Below are 26,253 nucleotides of genomic sequence, written 5' to 3'. Positions count from 1 at the left end.
AGTTAAAGTTGCTTAGATCACTCAATTTTCCCAACCTTATATGGATTCACACTGAAACTGATCCACTGAAAACTTGATCATATGACTTGATGTTGCAATCTTGGGTCAAATGTCTCATTTCAGTACAGTAATACTTCAATTGTGAAATCTCTGTTAAAGGGTTAATCAGTCTATAATGTGATAATGAGAAATATCTATCTACAGTATCTATGTTTCTAGCTATCTGTTCATATGAACAAGTATTATCCAATTTTCCTTAACCAGAACTTTGGAAGTGCTGCCCTCTTTTTGTGGAACCTATTGATTGACGTAGATATCTACAGGGGATTGAACCTTTTATTTTTTCAGAAGAAAAGAAGTGGAAACCACTCAAATATTAGTGTAAAACCAATCACCAGAACTATGGAGCAGAACCCAAGGAAGCACTAGCATGGATATGCCAAAAAGGAAACAGAGAAGCACATTGCTAAGGAGAGTAAAACTAATCCCAAACTGTTCTTCAACTATATCAATAGTAAAAGAATAAAAACTGAAAATGTAGGCCCCTTAAAAAATAGTGAGGAAAGAATGGTTGTAGATGACGAGGAAAAAGCTAACATATTAAACACCTTCTTCTCCACGGTATTCACGGTGGAAAATGAAATGCTAGGTGAAATCCCAAGAAACAATGAAAACCCTATATTAAGGGTCACCAATCTAACCCAAGAAGAGGTGCGGAACCGGATAAATAAGATTAAAATAAATAAATCTCCGGGTCCGGATGGCATACACCCACGAGTACTAAGAGAACTAAGTAATGTAATAGATAAACCATTATTTCTTATTTTTAGAGACTCTATAGCGACTGGGTCTGTTCCGCAGGACTGGCGCATAGCAAATGTGGTGCCAATATTCAAAAAGGGCTCTAAAAGTGAACCTGGAAATTATAGGCCAGTAAGTCTAGCCTCTATTGTTGGTAAAATATTTGAAGGGTTTCTGAGGGATGTTATTCTGGATTATCTCAATGAGAATAACTGTTTAACTCCATATCAGCATGGGTTTATGAGAAATCGCTCCTGTCAAACCAATCTAATCAGTTTTTATGAAGAGGTAAGCTATAGGCTGGACCATGGTGAGTCATTGGACGTGGTATATCACAATTTTTCCAAAGCGTTTGATACCGTGCCGCACAAGAGGTTGGTGCACAAAATGAGAATGCTTGGTCTGGGGGAAAATGTGTGTAAATGGGTTAGTAACTGGCTTAGTAATAGAAAGCAGAGGGTGGTTATAAATGGTGTAGTCTCTAACTGGGTCGCTGTGACCAGTGGGGTACCACAGGGGTCGGTATTGGGATCTGTTCTCTTCAACATATTCATTAATTATCTGGTAGAAGGTTTACACAGTAAAATATCGATATTTGCAGATGATACAAAACTATGTAAAGCAGTTAATACAAGAGAAGATAGTATTCTACTACAGATGGATCTGGATAAGTTGGAAACTTGGGCTGAAAGGTGGCAGATGAGGTTTAACAATGATAAATGTAAGGTTATACACATGGGAAGAAGGAATCAATATCACCATTACACACTGAACGGGAAACCACTGGGTAAATCTGACAGGGAGAAGGACTTGGGGATCCTAGTTAATGATAAACTTACCTGGAGCAGCCAGTGCCAGGCAGCAGCTGCCAAGGCAAACAGGATCATGGGGTGCATTAAAAGAGGTCTGGATACACATGATGAGAGCATTATACTGCCTCTGTACAAATCCCTAGTTAGACCGCACATGGAGTACTGTGTCCAGTTTTGGGCACTGGTGCTCAGGAAGGATATAATGGAACTAGAGAGAGTGCAAAGGAGGGCAACAAAATTAATAAAGGGGATGGGAGAACTACAATACCCAGATAGATTAGCGAAATTAGGATTATTTAGTCTAGAAAAAAGATGACTGAGGGGCGATCTAATAACCATGTATAAGTATATAAGGGGACAATACAAATATCTCGCTGAGGATCTGTTTATACCAAGGAAGGTGACGGGCACAAGGGGGCATTCTTTGCGTCTGGAGGAGAGAAGGTTTTTCCACCAACATAGAAGAGGATTCTTTACTGTTAGGGCAGTGAGAATCTGGAATTGCTTGCCTGAGGAGGTGGTGATGGCGAACTCAGTCGAGGGGTTCAAGAGAGGCCTGGATGTCTTCCTGGAGCAGAACAATATTGTATCATACAATTATTAGGTTCTGTAGAAGGACGTAGATCTGGGGATTTATTATGATGGAATATAGGCTGAACTGGATGGACAAATGTCTTTTTTCGGCCTTACTAACTATGTTACTATGTTACTATGATATAGAGCTAAATAAGCTTTATTCGTAACAGTTAAAATACAACATACATTGTGTGCACATATTTTAGGACAAGGAATAATAAATGCAAGTATGCGTAAAATCATTAATATATTGAAACCTAAGTAGGAATAAGAGGCACCCAGAGAACATATATAGAAAACATATACAGTCATGGCCAAAAGTATTCACACCCCTGCAATTCTGTCAGATAATACTCATTTTCTTCCTGAAAATGATTGCAAACACAAATTATTTGGTATTATTATCTTCACTTAATTTGTCTTAAATGAAAAAACACAAAAGAGAATGACGCAAAAAGCAAAACATTGATCATTTCACACAAAACTCTAAAAATGGGCCAGACAAAAGTATTGGCACCCTCAGCCTAATACTTGGTTGCACAACCTTTAGCCAAAATAACTGCGACCAACCGCTTCCAGTAACCATCAATGAGTTTCTTACAATGCTCTGCTGGAATTTTAGACCATTCTTCTTTAGCAAACTGCTCCAGGTCCCTGATATTTGAAGGGTGCCTTCTCCAAACTGCCATTTTTAGATCTCTCCACAGGTGTTCTATGGGATTCGGGTCTGGACTCATTGCTGGCCACTTAGAAGTCTCCAGTGCTTTCTCTCAATCCATTTTCTAGTGCTTTTTGAAGTGTGTTTTGGGTTATTGTCCTGCTGGAAGACCCATGACCTCTGAGGGAGACCCAGCTTTCTCACACTGGGCCCTACATTATGCTGCAAAATTTGTTGGTAGTCTTCAGACTTCATAATGCCATGCACACGGTCAAGCAGTCCAGTGCCAGATGAAGCAAAGCAACCCCAAAACATCAGGGAACCTCCGCCATGTTTGAGTGTAGGGACCGTGTTCTTTTCTTTGAATGCCTCTTTTTTTCTCCTGTAAACTCTATGTTGATGCCTTTGTCCAAAAAGCTCTACTTTTGTCTCATCTGACCAGAGAACATTCTTCCAAAACGTTTTAGGCCTTTTCAGGTAAGTTTTGGCAAACTCCAGCCTGGCTTTTTTATGTCTCGGGGTAAGAAGTGGGGTCTTCCTGGGTCTCCTATCTTACAGTCCCTTTTCATTCAGATGCCGACGGATAATACGGGTTGACACTGCTGTACCCTCGGACTGCAGGGCAGCTTGAACTTGCTTGGATGTTAGTCTAGGTTCTTTATTCAACATCCGCACAATCTTGCGTTGAAATCTCAATTTTTCTTTTCCGTCCACATCTAGGGAGGTTAGCCACAGTGCCATGGGCTTTAAACTTCTTGATGACACTGCGCACGGTAGACACAGGAACATTCAGGTCTTTGGAGATGGACTTGTAGCCTTGAGATTGCTCATGCTTCCTCACAATTTGGTTTCTCAAGTCCTCGGACAGTTCTTTGGTCTTCTTTCTTTTCTCCATGCTCAATGTGGTACACACAAGGACACAGGACAGAGGTTGAGTCAACTTTAATCCATGTCAACTGGCTGCAAGTATGATTTAGTTATTGTCAACACCTGTTAGATGCCACAGGTAAGTTACAGGTGCTGTTAATTACACAAATTAGAGAAACATCACATGATTTTTCGAACAGTGTGAATACTTTTGTCCACCCCCTTTTTTATATTTGGTGTGGAATTATATCCAATTTGGCTCTAGGACAATTCTTTTGTGTTTTTTCACTTAAGACAAATTAATTGAAGATAATAATACCAAAGAATTTGTGATTGCAATCATTTTCAGGAAGAAACTGAGTATTATCTGACAGAATTGCAGGGGTGTGAATACTTTTGGCCATGACTGTATATATATATATATATATATATATATATGTATATATATATATATATATATATGTGCAGATCTCCTGTGAAACTAGATACGATCAAAAAAAATACATGAGTGATCCCATTGACCCCTAGATTAACTAAGAGATCATGTATCACTATTGCGAAAAATCAAGAAAGAAGCGTGATCAAATGAATCAAGCAACAAAAAACCCATAAATAGGGCAACAGTGTGCAAAGTGCAAACAAATCATATAACCCTAATGCAAAAAATCAATGAAGAAGCGTGATCAAATAAATCAAGCAGCAAAAAGCACATACATAGGGCAACGGTGTGCAAAGTGCAAAAGTGCAAAGTGCTGACAAACGGAAAATAATAATAATAATTAGGAGAATCTGTACCTTATAGGTGCCACTCGGTCCTGACAATGCGCACACCCCGATGCGTGTTTCGGATTAAAAATCCTTCGTAGTTATTCCTACTTAGGCTTCAATATATTAATGATTTTATGCATACTTGCTTTTATTATTCCTTGTCCTAAAATATGTGCACACACTGTATGTTGTATTTTAACTGTTATAAATATTATGCTTATTTAACTCTATATCCTTGCTAGTGCTTCCTTGGGTTCTGCTCCATAGTTCTGGTGATTGGTTTTACACAAATATATATATAACTAGCTGAAGAGCCCGGTGTTGTCCAGGCATAGTAACTAACTGTGGTTAGTTATAACAAATTCTAATGACTATATTGCACATAAAAGCATTTCACCACATTGTATATTCAACACTACAGATTTGCAACACAAAGTAACTAAATGATTACTCAAGTATTGATAGCATTTTATTTTCAAATTGTCACCTCCTCCAACAGCATCTCACACTCGTCTTCCATATAAAACTGGAAACTCTTGATCCCGAGAGAAATTGCACTAATTGCAATAAAGCGTATCGCATACACAGCCTACTTCTTCTGCAGCACCACACTTTTCTCCTTTAGACCTCGTTCACAAGTTATTTGGTCAGTATTTTTACCTCAGCATTTGTAAGCTAAAACTTAGACTAAAACAATCAGAGGAAAAGTATATCAGAAACACGTCACCACTTCTGTATTTTTCTCCCACTCGTGGTTTTGGCTTATAAATATTAAGGTAAACACTGACCAAATACTGAACGTGTGATTGTAGCCTTATACACAGCCTCCACCTGCAGCGCCTCATGTAATGGTTGTGGACAGGGTTCCTTCCCTGTCCTCTCAGGGTTAATTTGTATAGCCCCCTTTTGGTTTTGGGAGGGCTATATATACCTGCCTTCATCTGGGGATCGTTGTCAGTGATACATCTGTCTTTTCTGTGTGTCTGAACCACTGGTGTGCTTGCATACTGTTTAGTCCGATTGCTTTCTTGTGTATGACTCGGTCTGTTTTCTCGCTCTGTACTTTGCCTTTTGACTCTGTGCTAATTGTCTGTTTCTGGCTCTGACCTTCAGCTTGGTACTCTAACTTCCCTCCTGTCTGCCCCGTTTGTACTGCACCGCTATCTTCGGCTCCCCGACCTTTTTGATACATTTTGAACACGCTTATGTCTCACCCTTTTGGCACTCCATTGACCTACCGGCTTAACTTCGCCACATCATCAGCATCAATTGGCGTCTGGCTCTGCCTCCGTCCACTCCCCCAGAGGTCATGTGTTTCAGGTCCTGCTCTCCAGCAGGTAAGCTCACCACAGTGTTCCTTACTCTCTCTCCGTCCTTCTGAAACATGTGCACAGACTCCTTCTGTAAGTCTGCGGCAGGGCTCTTGATACCTCACTCTTCTCTATACACAGCCTCATACTGCAGCAGCACCTTACTTCTCTCATTTTCCCATCATGCCTCTCATTTTCCCCCTCATATCTGTCATTTTCCCCCCACATCTCTAATTTTCCCTCACTCCTCTCATTTTCCCCTCACTCTTCTCATTTCCCCCTCACTACTCTCATTTTCCTCCTCACACCTGTCATTTTGATCTCGCATCTGTCATTTTCCGATCACTTCACTATTTTACCCTCACTCCTCTCATTTTCGCCTCACTCCTGTCTTCCCCTCACACTTGCACAGCAACTTCCTGTTATGAGCACAGCGGTGTAATCCATGAGGCTCCTCTCTTTCCCTTGACGTGAGGCCTGACAGGAGCAACTCTAGACAAGACAGAGCTAGATGTGGCCTGTGCCTGCCGTGCACTGATACTCGGAAGGCGGTGGCCCTGATTGTAAGTCACAGTGGCTGGGACATCGCAGCTGGTGAGTTTTGCAGGGTGGCTTTTGAGATGAATGTGTCTCTGCCTGGGTGCGCTAACAACATGGGCCATGTGGACGGGGCTTTGTGTGTGGAGTGAGTGTGGCTATGCACAGTGGGCGGGGCTATGTGGAGTGGGCATGGCTTGATACATACATACACACACATACATACACTCAGCTTTATATATAGAGATAAATGCTTTAACCCCTTAACGACCAGAGGTATTTTTGGTTTTGCTTTTTCATTTTTTGCTCTTGCTCCCCTTCTTCCCAGATAACCTTTTTTTGGTCACTATGGCCATGTCAGGGCTTGTCTTTTGCTGGATGAGTTGTACTTTTGAACGACACCATTGGATTTACCATGACGTCTACTAGAAAACTGGAAAAAAAATCCAGTGAAATTGCAAAAAAATGTACAATTCCACACTTGTTTTTTGTTTGGCTTTTTTACTAGGTTCACTAAATGCTATAACTGATCTGCCATTATGATTATCCAGGTCATTACGAGTTCATATACACCAAACGTGTCTGGGTTCTTTTTTATGTAAGTGATGAAAATAATTCCAAACTTTGTTAAAAAAAAGCGCCATTTTCCGATACCCGTAGCGTCTCCATTTTTCGTAATCTCGGGATGAATGAGGGCTTATTTTTTGTGCACCGAGCAGACGTTTTTAATGAAATCATTTTGGTGCAGATACGATCTTTTAATCGCCCGTTATTGCATTTTATTGCAATGTCGCGGCAACCAGAAAGACGTAATTATGGCGTTTTGACTCTTTTCTGACTACACCATGGAGCAGGTTAATCCATTTTTGTATTGATAGATCGGGTGATTCTGAACACAGCGATACCAAATATGTGTATATTTGATTTTTTTTAACGTTTTATTTTGAAGGGGGTGATTTGAACTTTAATTTTATTTTTTGTATATTTTTAAAAACCTTTTTTTTTACTTTTGGCATGCTTCAATAGTCTTCATGGGAGACTAGAAGCTGCCATAACCCAATCGGCACTGCTACATACAAGCGATGATCAGTTCGCCTATATGTAGCTGACCACAGGGCTGCGCTCACAGCAAGCAGGCAGTGACAACCATAGAGGTCTCTGGAGCGCCCCCAAGGGCTAGGGGAACTCGGTACCGGGTCCTTCGGTTCTCAAGGGGGATGTCAGGGTGGCTGACCCGGTTCGTGGCCCTAGGGACGTCCGTATAAAAGGGGGAAAGGTCTTTAAAGGGATAGAGTTTGTGTTCGTGACGCCACCTGTGATATTCGGTCAGGGTGACCGATGCTGCTTTAAGGGGTCTGCTGGGATGATGTTATGGCAGCTAGATGGTATACCTTCCCACAGGTGAAGTATGTCCCCAGGGGTTCCCAGTGTGTAGATGGTGGATGGTGTGAGGCGCAGTGAAGAAGGAGGACACAAGGTTACTGTCTCTTTACCTTTTTACTGAAGGCTTTGGCATCCACAGTCCAGAGCACCAGATCACAGGGCAGTCAGAGTCCGGCCGGTTTGGAGGCAAAACCAGAGTCTCCTTATCCAGGTGGAAATCAGTAGCCTTCCTCTAGCGCCTGGGTGTTGTAGTACCTTATTAATGAGCCTCTCATAAGGTCCTCACAACTGTTGTAGATGTCCTAGATGTTATGTCTCTCTCTGTCCCCCAGATGGATAGAACAACCCGTATGACCGGTGGCCTGAGGCTTTTTACAGGGACTATATCATGCCCCGACCTCTCATAGGTGCCACCTTGCCTCATGGGTATGGGGCGGATCAGTAATGTGAAATTAGCTGTCCTGCCGGTCTCTGGAGCAAGGCATAAAGGACTTTTGCTCCCTTGGTGTTTCGGCTACCGGATCCTGCGCCTGAGAAGGAGGCAGCCTGTGCAGGGCAGAACTCCTTCTGGTATCCACTCCTTTTGCTATGACTTCTTTCCCACTGTCTACAATACAGTTCTCTGTTCGTGTCCTTTCTTAGGAACTGCCACACGTGGGGCAGGCGCAGCTCCGTGACCTTCCGTCTAGGCCTCTGACAGGATCCCACCCCTGTCAGGGACCAACTACCTGAGCCGAAGCTCAGCCAGCAACTGCCTAACTTCCTCTCCAGGCCACCAGTTTTACCTAAGTGTGAACAGTGCCCTAATAAATAGAAGCATAGCTCCCCCTGGTGGACTGGAGTGTGAAATGTGTTGTATGTTTGTGATACCTGGTAAAGAGATCTCCTTTATTGCCTCCAAACGTAACATCACTCCCCCTAGAGGAGAATGATATTACTGCAATGACCAGGAACCTAGGGCGCTGCATATCCATGGGACCTCTGGTTGTCATGCCATCTCACCGGTGACCCTCGATCACGTGACGGGGTCACCGGTGGGCGGATTTCCGGCACGAATGCCAGAAGTGCTTGTTAAATGCCGCTGTCAGTGTTTGACAGCGACATTTAATGGGTTAATAGCAGTGGGTGGATTGTAATTCCATCTGCGGCTGTTCCAGCACATATCAACTGTTCAAAACAGCTGGAGCCCACTTCAAAGGGAGGGAGTCCGACATCAGCGTAAATGTATGCCCGATTTTGGAAAGCATTTAAACATTGGATCCTACCTGTTCTTTAAATGTGTAAGCTAAAAGAAATGGTTAGGGTCCCATCAGAGAAAGGTCACCTTTTCATGGTTGGGGGGCTCTCATGAATTGACTAATTTGTGTGCTAAATACCTTCGTTCTAGAAGCATATTCTATATAGCAGTAATGCAGGTTAAATTTCACATATTCTATTTTTGCATGCTTAGCGAATACAGTGTGCTGCTGTACTTTTTCGGATCTATCTAGAAAAAAAAACCTGACCATCTCTGAAGAGAATAAGTAAATAGATCTAGATATCAACATTTGGAACCAGGGGATTGCAACCCTCATTTTGGGGATGATGCTTCACTTTCTTCTTGTTCTATCTATCTAGAGATAGATAGATAGATAGATAGATAGATAGATAGATAGATAGATAGATAGATAGATAAAAAGATATATAGTAAATTATTTTGCTCTGCAGGGCATTGAGGTTGTGTGAGGGTGGTTTTATTTCGGCACAAAAAAGTGGATTTCTAACGCCGACCCAATGACACCCTTTAAATGAAGTTCATAGAGTCAACGCTGTGGGAAAACAAATGGTTAACTGTCCAAAATGAACTTCCAAGGCTTTCCAGCATCTACCCATAACTACTGCTCATGCCACTTGTTGCCACATATAATCTGCACTTGCCAGGATCTCTGCCACCCCTGATAACTTCCAATCATTCCTCCCCTCCAGCCCCCTATATCTTATTATTCCATACGGCTGCTCCTATTGCTACATTTCGCTTCCTCGATATGTAATTGTAACATCAAATTTTTCCTGCTCGCTATTTTGGCTGAGGGTTTAACCCTTGCCGGCAGCGCGTGGCAGCGTCGCTGACGACTGCTGGCAGGGAGGGAGGGATGAGAGGGAGGCAGGCTTTAGGGCTCCGGGGAAATCTTTAAACTGTTCTCTCGTTCGCTCTCTCTCAATCCTTCCTCGATCAGTTAAAGCCACTTCTGTTCAGAGCGGAGCATCAGCAGCATAAAGCCCAGTAAACTGCCGCCTATGCCAACCGTGCTCTCCTGCCAACCTACTGCACCCCTCACCTATGCCGACATGCTTATAGGATGTTAACCTCCTTGCCAGTCTGGCACTTGGATACTCTCCGCAGGTTACCATGTTTGGGACTACCTGTCTACTACTCATCATTCTCCTACAGTTATTTTGTGCAGCAAGGGGAGAGGTATCTGCAGGTAATGTAACTTTACTCCTCTGCCTGAGGCTTTTTTTTATAGCCTGGCACCATTTGATGGGCACTATGGTATTTCAGTGCCAGCATTAGTGATGTTCCTAGGTAGTTGGACATTTGTCTTTTTTCAACCATATTAACTATGCAAGTTGTTTTTAATGCCAGTCGTGACTTGTATTGATTAAGATTATTGTATTTGTTTTTTATTATGTATGCCCCTTCTCACATGTAAAGTGCCATGGAATAAATAATGATAATAATAATAATAGAAAGTGCCACTTTAGGACACAGTCAGAAAAAATGCAGAGTTGAGGAGGTCCATTGATGAATGTAGGAGATCAGGACCATAGGTCCATATGGATCACCTAGTGCTGGCTTTGCTCCTAATGTTGAGTGATCCCATAACTGCAGATCATCAGGACTTTTCGTCTGCAGCTGGGCATGATGGGGTGGTTGTCCTGGGTCTGTGCGATAGGGTCCTGTCTGCAGGGTGTCAGGACAGGTATTGATTTCTTACAGAATACACAGGTGCCATTGAAAATGTCATTTTTCTCTTCTACCATTCCCTAATTAAATGATCGCTGCCTGTTATGTGTTATTGCACCGTTTGTCACAATGAATAGATTTACAGCCTAGCATGTATTTATCACATTGGCTTCTGCTGCTGGATCCTTGTCAGGAACCAAAAGAGGTTTATGTCTGTAAACAGTTCAAGGCTGTCTGCTCTGGCATCGGGCTCGCATTTGTAGGACAGAACCCATTCCTGGACTGCAGCAAGGTGCTGTAAGTCTTGGGGAAGTTAATAAATAATCATAAATATCATATAAAGTTATGGAGACCCTCGCCCTCCGCTGCTGTCACCCGATCGTTACTAGTGGATATAGGGCTTTAATGGGACAAAGTCTGTAGGTCTGACAAAATCACTACTACACCCATCAATCATTTCTCCAGGTCTCCGCAGAACCTCCACCCATAGTTACATTCATACAGGAGGATGGTATTAGCAGTCATTCACTTTTATAAGGTTTGTACTTCAGGTTTAGGGTTCCTTTCATTTACCAGGGGAGATGTGCCTTCTGCTGGAGATAAGTAGATGGGGACATGGACTGTAAAATGCAGAATACTAGAGGAATGCAGGGAAGAAGATGTGTAAGAAATATAAGGACAACATGATAGAAGAGTGTGATGAACCTCAGATCTAGGAGGACCCATAGCTGAGGAGGGATGAGGCTGCCCCTCCATGTCCCGGATTGCTGACCAATTTAGCTCCAAAGCTTGTTAACACTTAGCTGGTGCTCTGAGCTGTATTGTGATCACAGCTGGCGGTGTGTGTGTGTGTGTCTGTCTGTCTGTGCCTGAAAGGGCATCTGTGTGTCTGGCACTGCTATTTCTGGGGAGTGGGAGTGTGAGACACACTTGTGCTAGCTGCATACTCTGCAATCCTAAGGAGTGTGCTGGAGAGTGACACGTGTGTGAGCGTGTGGTCCCAGAGCCTAAGAATGCCAAGGAACTCCAGAGAAGGCACTTATATGCCTATTATAGGCTGGCGGTGCTACTGGCTGCCAATACTTACAGAGCCCCTCAATTATCATCATTAACAATTAATGGGCATATCATCTGTGTATCAATATCATCTATCTATGGTATCGCTTTATCACTAAGCAGTATCTATCTGTCTATAATCTATATCTATCTATCTCATATCTATCTATCTATCTATCTATCAATCATCTATCTCATATCTATCTACTGTACCTATCTATCTATTATCTATCCCATATCTATCTATCTATCTATCTATCTATCTATCTCATATCTATCTATCTATCTATCTATCTATCTATCTATCAATCATCTATCTCATATCTATCTATTGTACCTATCTATCTATTATCTATCCCATATCTATCTATCTATCTATCTATCTATCTATTATCTATCCCATATCTATCTATCTATCTATCTATCTATCCCATATCTATCTATCTATCTATCTATTCCATATCTATCTACAGTATCTATCACATATTTTTCTATTATCTGTCTATTATGTATCTATCTATCTATCTATCATCCAAAAATGGCAACACTCCAAAAGTTCAATAAAAAAGTGAAGAATAAGATGTATTTATTAATCAATATATTATAGCAGCAACATTTCAGCTCCTCCTGGAAACTTTCTCAACTTTCCTACAAATCTATCTATCTATCTATCTATCTATCTATCATCTATCTATAGATCTATCTATCGATCTATCTATCAATCATCTATCTATCATCTATCTATCTAATCTATCTATCTATCTATCTATCTATCTATCTATCTATCTATCACATATCTATCATCTATCTATCTTTTATCTATCTATCTATCTATCTATCTATCTATCTATCTATCTATCTATCTATCTATCTATCTATCTATCACATATCTATCTATCTATCATCTATCTATAGATCTATCTATCTATCTATCTATCTATCTATCTATCTATCTATCTATTATCTATCATCTATGTATCTATTTATCTATCTATCTATCTATCTATCTATCTATCTATCTATCTATCTATCACATATCTATCTATCTATCATCTATCTATAGATCTATCTATCTATCTATCTATCTATCAATCATCTATCTATCATCTATCTATCACATTATCTATCTATCTATCTATCTATCTATCTATCTATCTATCTATCTATCTATCTATCTATCTATCTATCTATCCATCCATCCATGTCTGTGTATCTATCTGTCTGTCTCTCTAACTATATTTGTGTTTTTATCTATTTATCTATCATCTATCTATAGATCTATCTATCTATCTATCTATCTATCACATATCTATCTATCTATCTATCTATCTATCTATCTATCTATCTATCTATCACATATCTATCTATCACATATCTATCTATCTATCTATCTATCTATCTATCACATATCTATCACATATCTATCTATCTATCTATCTATCTATCTATCTATCTATCTATCTATCATCTATCTATAGATCTATCTATCTATCTATCACATATCTATCCCATATCTATCTATCTATCTATCTATCTATCTATCTATCTATCTATCTATCTATCTATCTATTTATCTATCCATGTCTGTGTATCTATCTGTCTGTCTCTCTAACTATCTTTATGTGTTTTTATCTATTTATCTATCCATCTTATAACTACTTAAGACTTCTATGGTTTAGGTGTCCCCAATTTCCACAAACCTTTTGTAAGTAGTTCGCAGTAAGTCATCCCCCCACTGAAAGATCACAAGAGCATCTATTATTGGAGAAAACCAGAGTGTAATTGCTCTTTTAATAGGGCATTACATGATACCCATTAAAGGCTATGGTGCTCATTGTTCTGGCAGTTGTAGGTGGTCCTCCAGGGCCAACAGCGAATACAAAAGCGACTGGAGCTAATAATAAGAATCCAGACTGGAGGACCCCTATATCTGCCCCCAATATATTCTTCTAGGTTATGTTCAGCAGACAGCCCTCTCTTGCAGTTTTGCAGCGTCCCCGTGCTGATATATAAGGTGTTACTATCCAGCCACAGTGTTTACTGAAGTATTAAATATTTAGCATCAGGGGATAATATCGAATATTTATATGTGGCTGTGTTTGATGGAAGATTTATCTTGAGAAAAATTATCTACTGCATCCAAAGTAACAAGATTTATCAAAAGCAGCAGCAGCAGTAGCCATAGGACTGAATACTAATTCTGAAGTGTGTAATAAGCGCCGATATTAGCGGAATGACTATCAGGTCTGGGTCTTACACAATATTGGCTCGGATACAGGGCTGTCAAGGGGTTGTTGAAGGACTGTCGACCATACTTGCGTTCTTGTGCCATCCTTAAAGTTGTGTTCACATGATGCATTTTTTTGCCTCAATTTTTCCGAAAACATAGTAAAATTGCTGTTTTTTTTACTGGATTTAAAAAAAAAAAAATTACAAATGCATTGTGCGAACGTGGCCTAATGGCGAAAGAAGTAACGCTCATTGTAGTTTTTGACTTAAGGGTAGATTGATGGGAATGATCTGTTTGCTGGAAGAAACACTACAATTTCCCCAACTTAAAGCAGCAATGCTATTGTTTCCCGCGGTAGTGCTCCTCCCTTTGTCTGAGGAAATGTCACTTTTTAACTTGTAGCAAACAAGGTTAATTTCCTGCTTTATTACTGCCAATTAGCTGAAATTGGTATATAGGAGCTCGAGTAATTGAGTCATTTAAGCCATAAATATCACCAAATAGCTGTTTACTGCATTTTCTGGAGATGCAGTGACTCCAAAATAAGAAAAGCGTGGAGAACAGTGCAATAATGTGAATGTAATTGACGTCTAATGTCATATATCACAGGCAATGCCCTATGGCACTCTATGTGGCAATGTAATGGTCAATGAAGTCTATTCATCATTATGCCTCCTCTTTAATCATCTCATCCATCGAAAGCAAACTGAGACCAATGTATTTAAAAAGAGAACAATTTAATGACCGGGGCGACTGCCAGGCAGACTGCATGCCTTCTATTTCATGCCAATGTTATCTGGATGGGAGACCTCATCCAAATCAGTTGGAACAATGGAAATACTGTCCGAGTCTTGGTTCCCACAAGGTTTCAAGCATCAAAGTCACCAACAAGGGTGCTACATGGGCAGTCAATTAATAGTGATTTTATTAGATACACAGGGCCCATGTACATTCATCATACCGCACCTTCTCCAATGCTTGCACATGAATAACCAGAAACAATGGAAGCCACAACATATCTAACTACCACATGGGTGGCCTATGAGTAATGGGTATCACAGATCTTTGACCCCTTTGCTATTCAGTTACTGGATGGAGATTCTGTATGATATATCTGAGGTGACCAAGATTTACCCAATAACTCAAGTCACCAGTGGTGCCTGTAGAGCAGGGGTGGGGAACCTTATTTGTGGGCCATTTAGATATTCATACCATCTTTCGGGGTCCACACAAATCACGTGCTAACTCCACCCGCAGAGTACATCCTGATGCTGGAACTGGTGTCAGGACGTCATGTTTCAATGCATGCGCCTCGGCGTTTGGTAGTGAACAAAGGGTAGTATGCCCCTGTTCACAGAGCAAGAAGAAATTAAAAGGCTGGTGGCCATCAAAATCCAGCTGCCGGCCCAAGTACTGCAGTCCTCAGGAATTAGACCAGGAGGCGAATAAATGGTCATCGAGGGCTGTAAATGTCCCGCGGGCCTGAGGTCCCACCTCTGGTGTAGGGCAACATCATCCATGTACAAAAACAAATACTGGTTTGGTCTCTGGATTCTAAGTTGGGTAGAAACAAGGATCTCAATGTGGTTGTATAAGATTACAAAACAATGAATGCTTTCATACAGAAACAGCACAACTTTTGTCTCTGAGTTGTGATTGGTATTGTAGCATTTACTTAAAGGCTTATTCTCATCTTTAGAGCTGATTCGTATTGGTCCAACATCTGGTACCCCTACCAATCCAGGGAATAGTGCCATATGGAGCCTACCTAAATGGAGAGATGGCCAGACATGTGCTCCTCCACTCTATTCATTCTCGATTGGACTGCCACAGAAAGCCAAGTATTGCGCTCAGCTTTTCCCGGCAGTCCCATAGAGAAAGGCAGCAGCTTTGTCGTATTGCACATGCTAACAAACAATGGCCACAGGTCAAAAGTCCACTAACATTTATAGAACAGGAAAGGAAGACTTCTTTGTAGATCAGGAAAGCAAGAAACAGCACCACCCATGTCTTCAGACGCACTGTCATGTATTAGAGCTCTGCTTTATTTAAAGGTCTATTGCAAGCTTTGGTAGAGATATCACTTATTCGTAGGATCTCTAAGATTCCAATGAATAGAGCACTGCAATGCCGCACATGAATGGACCAGTCTCACGAGTTTCCAACCACCACTCCATTCGGCTAGGGAATTGAAGTGTCCCATTCATTGAAACGGTAGAGATCCTACGAATAAGTGATATCTTCCAAAGCTTGCAACAGACCTTTAGATAAAGTTGAGCTATAATACCTGACAAAGCCTCTGGAGCCATGGGTGGCATTGTTTCTTGAAGAAAGAAGTCTTGCTTTCCTGATCTACAAACCTTCAAGGCCTTTTGACCCATGGTCATTGTTTGCTAGCATGTACAGGACCACAAAGCTGCTGCCTTTCTCAGGTCTCTGTGACTTTTGTAAATGTGATAGATTTGAAGAATACTTTAACCTCTCCATAAATCCCTATTAAATAGTTAATCGAACTTCTTTAAAATCCTGTTTCAAGCCGTCTTGACTGACGTAATGTAAATATTCTCTGACAGGCCCCGCAATATTTGATCAATTTCTACAAACACTTTGATATAGAGGAAAACGAGAGATATCGGTGGGCTGGGGAAGCCAGGCATGGTCCGCAGGGTTCTCATCACTCTGGCAAACAGGGTGATGAGAACCCTGCGGACCATGCCTGTCTTCCCCAGCCCTCTGGCAAACAGGCTAACCATTTCCTTGCTAGGTGATGGCACAGTAAGGGTTCATTATAAGGGGGGTAATTCACATGAGGCTGGCAAAGCACCAAGCTGGTTTGTAAAGCGCATTGAATAGCAAAGCCATATTAAATATATATATGTATTTGTTTGCTGCCTGAAGATGCATGAAATGAAGGAATGTTATTAAATTCTGAAGGAAATGGGTTGGTAGTAAAACTGCAATGATAATGTGTGGAATATTGCACCCCACGCTATGGGATGTGAACTACTTCTTATGAGAAATGTAATGAGTTATTCATTCCACATGTCTAATGTATTCTATGTAGGCTTCGTTCTGGATCTAGGATGACTGGCAGCTCATACTTTGGTCTCCAACACTACGACATAGGATAACTTTGCTGCGGCCATAAGTGCCAGACACGCATAAGAAATTCCAATAATCACAAATACACGGATGTAGCAGAGCTTAAAGAGAGTGATATTAGAATCTGTAAACCTACTAAATTACGATGCACAAACAATGTAGCTATGAAATGCTCTGCTGCATCCATACATATGTTTATACAGCTATGCACAAGGAGTGATATTCTGGATACTGATGAAATGGAGAAATCTGATGATACGTTTCGTCTCAGGCTGTTGTAAATGTAATCTGGGATTCTTTTTTTTACATAAAATGGCAAGGTTCAAGGGGCCTAACAATGACAGTCACAGAGGTCGTGACTGGGCCCATGAAGGTGAGGGGTCCGCCAACGCCAGAGCAAACTTCAACTGGATGTGCGTCCTCGGCTGTACATCCAGCTGAAGTGTATTATATTGCAGGAGTCCGTGCACTGCACTACATGGCAAATCGGTTGCAACTGACATTGGCGAGCACGTGATTTTGGGAGCATGGCAGTAACGTCATGCCCTCCCATCGCTTGCATGCTGAAGTCAGCTGCTAGCTCCAGAAAAGGATGCTGTGTGGTTGGGGAGTGGAGAGAAGGTGAGTAGAAACTTTTTTTTTTCTATGCATTAAAGAATAGAGGCAGAATGGGAGACATATTCCCGGATGGGAGATATACAGTGAAGGAAATAATTATTTGATCCCATGCTGATTTTGTAAGCTTGCCCACTGACAAAGACACGAACAGTCTATAATTTTAAGAGGCGATTAATTTTCACATTGCGAGATAGAATATCAAAAATAAAAGCCAGAAAATCACATTATATAAATTTTATATAAATTTATTTGCATTTTGCAGTAAGAAATAAGTCTTTGATCACCTATCAATCGTTAAGAGTTCTGGCTCCTACAGACCAGTTACATGTTCCTAATCAACTCGTAACCTGCATTAAAGACAGCTGAATCTACAACATGGGCAAGACCAAAGAGCTTTCTAAGGATGTCAGGGACAAGATCATAGACCTGCACAAAGCTGGAATGGTCTACAAAACCATAAGTAAGACGCTGGGTGAGAAGGAGACAACTGTTGGTGCAATAATAAAAAAAATGGAAGAAATACAAAATAACTGTCAATTGACATCAATCTGGGGCACAATGCAAAATCTCACCTCGTAGGGTATCCTTGATCATGAGGAAGGTGAGAGATCAGCCTAAAACTACACAGGGGGAACTTGTTAATGATCTCAATGTAGCTGGGACCACAGTCACCAAGAAAAGCATTGGTAACACATTAATCCGTGAAGGTTTAAAATCCTGCAGTGCCCGCAAGGTCCCCCTGCTCAAGAAGACACATGTGCAGACCCGTCTGAAGTTTGCCAATGAACACCTGGATGATTCTGTGAGTGATTGGGAGAATGTGCTGTGGTCAGATGAGACAAAAATTGAGGTCTTTGGCATTAACTCAACTCGCCGTGTTTGGTCGAAGAGAATTGCTGCCTATGACCCAAAGAACACCGTAACCACTGTCAAGCATGGAGGTGGAAACATTATGTTTTGGTGGTGTTTCTCTGTTAAGGGCACAGGACTACTTCACCTGTACCATAAAATTCTGAGTGACAACCTCCTGCCCTCTGCCAGGACATTAAAAATGGGTCGTGGCTGGGTCTTCCAGCAAGACAATGACCCAAAACATACAGCCAAGGCAACAAAGGAGTGGCTCAAAAAAAAGCACATTAAGGTCATGGAGTGGCCTTGCTAGACCTTAATCCCATAGAAAACTTATGGAGGGAGTTGAAGCTCTTGAGTTGCAAAGTGACAGCCTCAAAACCTAAATGATTTAGAGATGATCTGCAAAGAGGAGTGGACCAAAATTCCTCCTGACATGTGCGCAAACGTCATCAACTACAAAAAATGTCCGACTGCTGTGCTTGCCAACAAGGGTTTTGCCACCAAGTATGAAGTCTTGTTTGCTAGAGGGATCAAATAATTATTTCTAACTGCAAAATGCAAATACATTTATTTAATTTATACAATGAGATTTTCTGGTTTTATTTTTGATATTCTCTCGCTCAATGTTAAAATTAACCTACCCTTAAAATTATAGACTGTTCATGTGTTTGTCAGTGGGCAAACTTACAAAATCAGGGATCAAATAATTATTTACTTCACTGGATATATCAGTATGAGGCCCAGTATAAAGGACATATATATACCAGGATGGTCCCCAGGATAAGGGACATATATACCAGGATGGGAAACATATATACCAGGATTGTGGACATTATATATATATATATATATATATATATATATACAGTACAGACCAAAAGTTTGGACACGTCTTCTCATTTAAAGATGTTTCTGTATTTTCATGACTATGAAAATTGTAAATCACACTGAAGGCATCAAAACTATGAATTAACACATGTGGAATTATATACTCAACAAAGAAGTTTGAAAAACCTGAAAATATATCCTATATTCTAGGTTCTTCAAAGTAGCCACCTTTTGCTTTGATGACTGCTTTGCACACTCTTGGCATTCTCTTGATGAGCTTCAAGAGGTAGTCACCGGGAATGGTTTTCACTTCACAGGTGTGCCCTGTCAGGATAAATAATTGGGATTTCTTGCCTTATAAATGTGGTTGGGACCATCAGTTGTGTTGAGCAGAAGTCTGGTGGATACACAGCTGATAGTCCTACTGAATAGACTGTTAGAATTTGTATTATGGCAAGAAAAAGGCAGCTAAGTTAAGAAAAATCCGCAGCCTGTGCACATACCCTGAATGTTTTTCATGGATGGCGCGGTTCACATGTTCATTTTATATACAATTTGTGGATAAAACTTGCCATTCCAGAAAATGGGTTCATGGAAAAAAAACAACTTATACTACTGTACTTAGATGCCATCCGTGTGTCATCAGAATGCTGTCAGATTAGCTACTGTTTTATAGTTAGGAGAAGATTAATACTGATGGTAAAAACACAAACGGCCTGAAAATGGATGAAAATTCTATATAGCGCACTCCATTTATTTCTGAAAAAGATAAAATAAAAATAGAGTCTGAACGAGACCTAAGCAATTATACTAGAAATACCGGTTGTGTAATGACTGTTGTACTGCAGATCCATTTGTGCACCTAACAAACGTAAGAAACGTATAAACCGCACGTCATGGCCTCATCAAGGTGGCTTCTTCTTGGATTACCATTTGTAGTGCTGCCGCCTGATTTTTTACCAGTTGCAGTCTATAGACTGCATAGAACTTAATGTGTTCCTTCAAAGTGCATCTGTAACTTAATAGTTAAAATCAATTAAAAAAGTGTCCTCGCAGCCCAGGCCTTACCTTATGATGATTATATATAGGATTATAAGTTGTCATTAGCTTCATATAAAGACATTTAGTAAATAGCATTCAGGTGTTCAGTGCCATTACCATCAGGATCGTTTCCCATGCAGATCAGGTAGACAGGAGCGCATCAAATATTACAAGCAGTAACCGCTGACTGTTCTGCCATCCATATCATAGGAGTGGCAGTGCCTGGCTTGCTTAACGTCTCCATCAAAGCATAAACAATAGAGTGCCGGGATAAAGACTTTCTTTTGCCAAGGTGTAATGCTGGCACCTTTTCTAGAGGCAGATTTCTTCATGTGCAGTACAAGTACTGGCCAGAAGGGGGCACTCAGCACACAGCCTTTCAGAGACGTATGGGGATTTTAGAGCTGTTCTTTTTAAGTTGATAAAATCTTTCAATTAAGGATCTGGTATAACTCGCCCGCTCTCTCGCTTTGTAAATCTAACAAACGTTTAGTGCGTCACATAGGGGTGCAGCCTGTGACCGCTGCCTGTGGACGGAGAGGAAGAGCTGCTCCAATGGATAAGTACCTAAAACCTGTCACCTGTATTTCCTGAAGTAAAACCATAACACTAACCCTGTCCAAGCAAGCGAAAAAGACATATCAGGACATGGCACTGGGCAAGTTTGCAGTGTGGGCACCTATGTATTTTCATTGATGTCACTGTGCGTGTGCCAATATTGCCATGCCTTGTATGAGCCATAGGTAGAGACTGGCCATTTGTCATCTAGCACCAATACAACTTAAAGGGACACTGTCACCTGAATTTGGAGGGAACAATCTTCAGCCATGGAGGCGGGGTTTTGAGGTTTTTGATTCACCCTTTCCTTACCCGCTGGCTGCATGCTGGCTGCAATATTGGATTGAAGTTCATTCTGTGTCCTCCATAGTACACGCCTGCGCAAAGCAATCTTGCCTTGTGCAGGCATGTACTACGGAGGACAGAGAATGAACTTCAATCCAATATTGCAGCCAGCATGCAGCCAGCGGGTAAGGAAAGGGTGAATCAAAAACCCCAGAACCCCGCCTCCATGGCTGAAGATTGTTCCCTCCAAATTCAGGTGACAGTGTCCCTTTAAGTTTCACCACCTAAAATACCCCCTCAACTGCCCCATGATTGAAATTGAGACAAATAATTGTTCATTTTAAATAGACATTTACAAGGTCTGAATTGGGGCATGTTTTGTATATTAACAATTTATGTGCTGGTCTGGTGATATTATTTAGTGTAAAATAGCCAGAAAGGTGCACATCAGTCTACAAGTCTCTCAACTAGCTGTCCCTCTGTGCCCCAGTATTTTCTATAAAAGCACAATAGTTACCTTTTCATAGTCATTTTAGACAGACATGGACAAAGCCCATGAGCAAATAATTGGAGCTGGTACGTGGCACAGAGCCCCGTAATCTTAGCCAGTTTATCATCTGGCTTCCGGTGCTATTCCTAAGCCACCTCCGGCATTGCTGTTTATAATCAGGTAAACCTAGGTACACTCCCTGACAGAAGTTATGTCGCTTATCCATGTTATGTAAATAAAAGCTTATAACCTGACGTTAAATTCATCCATTGGTTGTATAAATTATTCTTGTTAAAGCTGAAACCCTCCGAAATGTGGTTTAGGTTAAGAAAATAAATTGGCATCAATGCAGAAATATTGATCAGTTAATGGACACAGAATGGTCAGATTGTGGCAAGACAAAAGTTTTGTTGCCTGGTCATATAATGCACCCAATCCTAGTTTACATCCTTACCTGTGCACAGTAAATGATAGGTTAATTAGTGTGTGTGTGTGTATGAAAAGATACCCAGCACCCTAGACCTTCACTTGAACTACAACTTGAGCTCTGACAACATGCCAAAAATCCACGCTGCGACCAAAGCCTGGATTATCAAGAGGCTGAAGACCAGATCCACTGCAGAGGTGGCTGGCACCTTTAATGTGTCTCAGCATCAAGTACAAAGAATTAAAAAAAGATTTGAAGAGACTGGAGATGTGTTTGACAAGCCCAGGTCCAGCAGACCCAGCAAGACAACTGCACCTTTCTGTGTCCATTAACTGATCAATATTTCTGCATTGATGCCAATTTATTTTCTTATCCTAAACCACATTTCGGAGGGTTTCAGCTTTCAAAAGAATAATTTATACAACCAATGGATGAATTTAACGTCAGGTTATAAGCTTTTATTTACATAACATGGATAAGCGACATAACTTCTGTCAGGGAGTGTAGAGAATGGAGAATAGGAAAGAGATGGGAAAATGGCGAATGCGCTGAGGTGAGCTCCATCAATATGTTGTTAGCATTTGTAGGCTTTCCCAATTAAATTTAGGAAGTGACAGATTGTAGAAAACATGAAAGAAGGCAGGCATGAGCCCCATGGGCAGCCAATCTGCATCACACCATATTCTCTAAAAAAAAATCTATAGCATTGAAACAAGCCACTCTCCCATAGAGTTGTAGCTAGACTTTCCTTCAGCTGAGTGCAGGCTTTGTTCCCTTCTCCTTGTTTTACATACTCAGACCAAGGTCCCCTTTCCACCAGCTTCCTAAAACTCACAATACTTGTGCTACCATGATTGGAGGCTCGTTTATAATGATTGAGAGCTAGCTTTTTTAGGATTGTGCGCTTGCTAATTATTGATCTGCGTAAATAAGATTTAGGGTATGTGCACACGTATAGAGCTCCTCTGCGGATTTTTCTGCAGCGGATTTGATAAATCTGTAGTGCAAAACCGCTGCGGTGTTTACTGCGGATTTATCGCGTTTTCTATTGCGGATTCCGCTGTGGATTTACATCTTCAGTTTTCTATTGGAGCAGATGTAAAAACGCTGCGAATTCCGCACAAAGAATTGACATGCTGCGGAAAATAAAACACTGCGTTTCCATGCGTTTTTTTTCCCGCAGCATGGGGACAGCGTTTTTGGTTTCCCATAGGTTTACATTTTACTGTAAACTCAAGGGAAACTGCTGCGGATCCACAGCAAAATCCGCAACGTGTGCACATACCTTTAAGGTCTTGCACCCAATGAGAATGCACTTTAAAGGGAGTCTGTCACCCACTTTAATGTACTTAAGCTATTAATATGGGTACTAGAATAGACATACCAGTATGCCTCATATCTGCGGTCTTGTTCTTCAGAAATCCTTAATCATTTATGTTAATCTGGTCTTCCATGCTCCAGGGCGTGAGGTGTCTGGAAGGAAACTCAGCCTCCAGTCTTCATTTGTATGGTTGTTGCCTCCCATCAGATTCACAGGATCCTGTGAAGTCTAGTGGTTGAAGAGCATGCGCCCTGCAATTACGATATTCTGCCACTCTATGGGCATTGGCTTTTTGTTTTTTCTGCGCAGGCGCTGTCTGTCTACCATAGCCTTGTGTATAAATACAACAGTACTTTTCATATACACAATCACATTTGCCCTTGGTCATATTGGAATTATGGACCCAGTGTAGTATGAAGCAATGTTCAACTCTGAACCAAGTTGATGGCCTAATTCTTCAGGAGTGCTTAAATTCTGGCTTAAAATACCTTAAAATATCACAACATTTTTGCACAACTTAATGTTCCTGAAAAATGTTGCAACTCTTGGTCGTTTTATGCAATTCTCAGCCAGCTTCGCCAAATTGGACAGGGTGTGGCGAAGCCCTCTGTTGTGAATTCAGCTTTTGGGCTCCCTCCGGTGGTTGTAGAGGGTAATGCAGTTGTGCCTGGACTGCAGGAGTGGACATGTGTATCTACTAATTGCAAAACTGACTGGGGTATATAGCTTTTCAGGACTCTTTAGTCAGTGCCAGTTGTTCATTGTTTTTGCAGGATTCACTTCCCTGCTGGTCTCTCCAGTTTGCTGTGCTTTTCTACAAAGATAAGTCCTGGCTTTGTTTTTGCTGTCCACCTGCTGTGGACCTTATAGTTCTGTGCATATTCATGTTTTTGTCTTGTCCAGTTTTGTCTGTGAAGGATTTTTGCAGCCTAGCAAATTGTCTGGAGATGCAGATATACCCCCCATGTCTTTAGTCAGATGTGGTGATTCGTATCTTCTGTGGTGGATATTTTCTAGTGTTTTATACTGACCGCATAGTGCTCTGTTCTGTTCTTTCTTTTTAGCTAGTATGGCCTCCTATGCTAAAATCTGATTTCATATCTGCGTATGTTATTTCCCTCTCCTCTCACAGTCAATATTTGTGGGGGGCTATCTATCCTTTGGGGATTTTCTCTGAGGCAAGATAGGTTTCCTGTTTCTGTCTTTAGGGGTAGTTAGATCTTAGGCTGTGGCGAGGGGTCTAGGGAGTGTTAGGTACCCCCTACGGCTACTTCTAGTTGCGCTGCTAGGTTCAGGGTCTGCGGTCAGTACAGGGACCACCTTCTCCAGAATCCGTCTCATGCTGCTCCTAGGCCACCAGATCATAACAGTACAACTGGCAAACAATGAGTTAATTGCATCTCAGAAGAAGGGAGGGAAGCTTTTGAGCCATTTTTTTTTCTTTAGCCTGTTTGTGATTTTCCTCCCTCTTTATCTCTGGGTGGCTACGGAATCTAGTATTAACATGAATGTTCAGGAGTTAAGTTCTCGGGTGGATCAACTTGCTGCTAGGGTACAGGGTATTTCAGATTATATTGTTCAGACTCCTGCCTTAGAACCTAAGATTCCCACTCCTGATTTATTCTTTGGTGACAGATCCAAATTTTTGAGTTTCAAAAATAACTGTAAACTGTTTTTTGCATTAAGACCCCGGTCTTCTGGTGATCCTATTCAGCAGGTGAAAATCATCATATCTCTGCTGTGTGGTGACCCACAGGATTGGGCATTTTCCCTGGAAACTGGCAATCCTGCTTTGCTTAATGTTGATTCGTTCTTTCAGGCATTGGGGTTGTTGTATGATGAGCCTAATTCTGTGGCTCAGGCTGAGAAAATCTTGTAAGCCCTGTGTCAAGGTCAAGAAGCGGCAGAATCGTATTGCCAGAAATTTAGAAAATGGTCTGAACTGACTAAATGGAATGAGGATGCCTTGGCGGCAATTTTCAGAAAGGGTCTTTCTGAATCCGTTAAAGACGTTATGGTGGGGTTCCCCACGCCTGCTGGTCTGAGTGATTCTATGTCTCTGGCCATTCAGATTGATCGGCGCTTGCGCAAGCGCAGAGTTGTGCACACTGTGGCGTTGTCCTCTGAGCAGAGCCCTGAGCCTATGCAGTGTGATAGGATTTTGACTAGAGCTGAACGTCAAACATTCAGGCGTCAGAATAGGTTGTGTTTTTACTGCGGCGATTCTGCTCATGTTATTTCTGATTGCCCTAAGCGTACAAAGAGAATCGCTAGTTCTGTTGCCATCAGTACTATACAACCTAAATTTCTGTTTTCTGTGACCTTGATTTGCTCATTATCATCATTTTCTGTCATGGCATTTGTGGATTCAGGCGCCGCTCTGAACTTAATGGACTTAGAATTTGCCAGACATTGTGGTTTTCCCTTGCAGCCTTTGCAGAACCCTATTCCTTTGAGGGGCATTGATGCTACACCGTTGGCTAAAAATAAACCTCAGTTTTGGACACAGCTGATCATGCGCATGGTGCCAGCCCATCAGGAAGATTGTCGTTTTCTGGTGTTGCATAATTTGCATGATGATATTGTGCTGGGTTTTCCATGGTTATAGCTACATAATCCGGTGTTAGACTGGAAATCCATGTCTGTGACTAGTTGGGGTTGTCAGGGGGTTCATGATCAGGTTCCTTTGATGTCACTTTCCTCTTCCCCCTCTTCTGAAGTTCTTGAGTTTTTGTCAGACTTCCAGGATGTATTCGATGAGCCCAAATCCCGTTCCCTTCCACCGC

General features: G+C 41.4%; 1 protein-coding gene across 7 annotated transcripts in view; it reads left to right on the top strand.

Moving 5' to 3' along the window:
• The first annotated feature begins 9,822 nt into the window (after positions 1–9,822).
• Positions 9,823–26,253, top strand: part of PTPRT (protein tyrosine phosphatase receptor type T) — a 641,769-nt gene continuing 625,338 nt past the window's right edge. For 6 of the 7 annotated variants that reach the window (XM_069752329.1, XM_069752326.1, XM_069752328.1 and 3 more), the window contains exon 1: positions 9,912–10,177. In XM_069752329.1, the coding sequence (XP_069608430.1) occupies positions 10,102–10,177 (76 nt within the window). In that variant the 5' untranslated portion in view covers positions 9,912–10,101. Of the gene's footprint in view, positions 10,178–26,253 lie in introns of all 7 variants that reach the window. The other variant, XM_069752327.1, reaches the window with a different exon arrangement.

This window comes from Ranitomeya imitator, chromosome 2, assembly GCF_032444005.1.
Source record: "Ranitomeya imitator isolate aRanImi1 chromosome 2, aRanImi1.pri, whole genome shotgun sequence".
NCBI classification, from domain to species: Eukaryota; Metazoa; Chordata; class Amphibia; order Anura; family Dendrobatidae; genus Ranitomeya; species Ranitomeya imitator.
The sequence above is the reverse complement of the archived record's forward strand: the minus strand, read 5'-3'. Positions and strand labels throughout refer to the sequence as shown.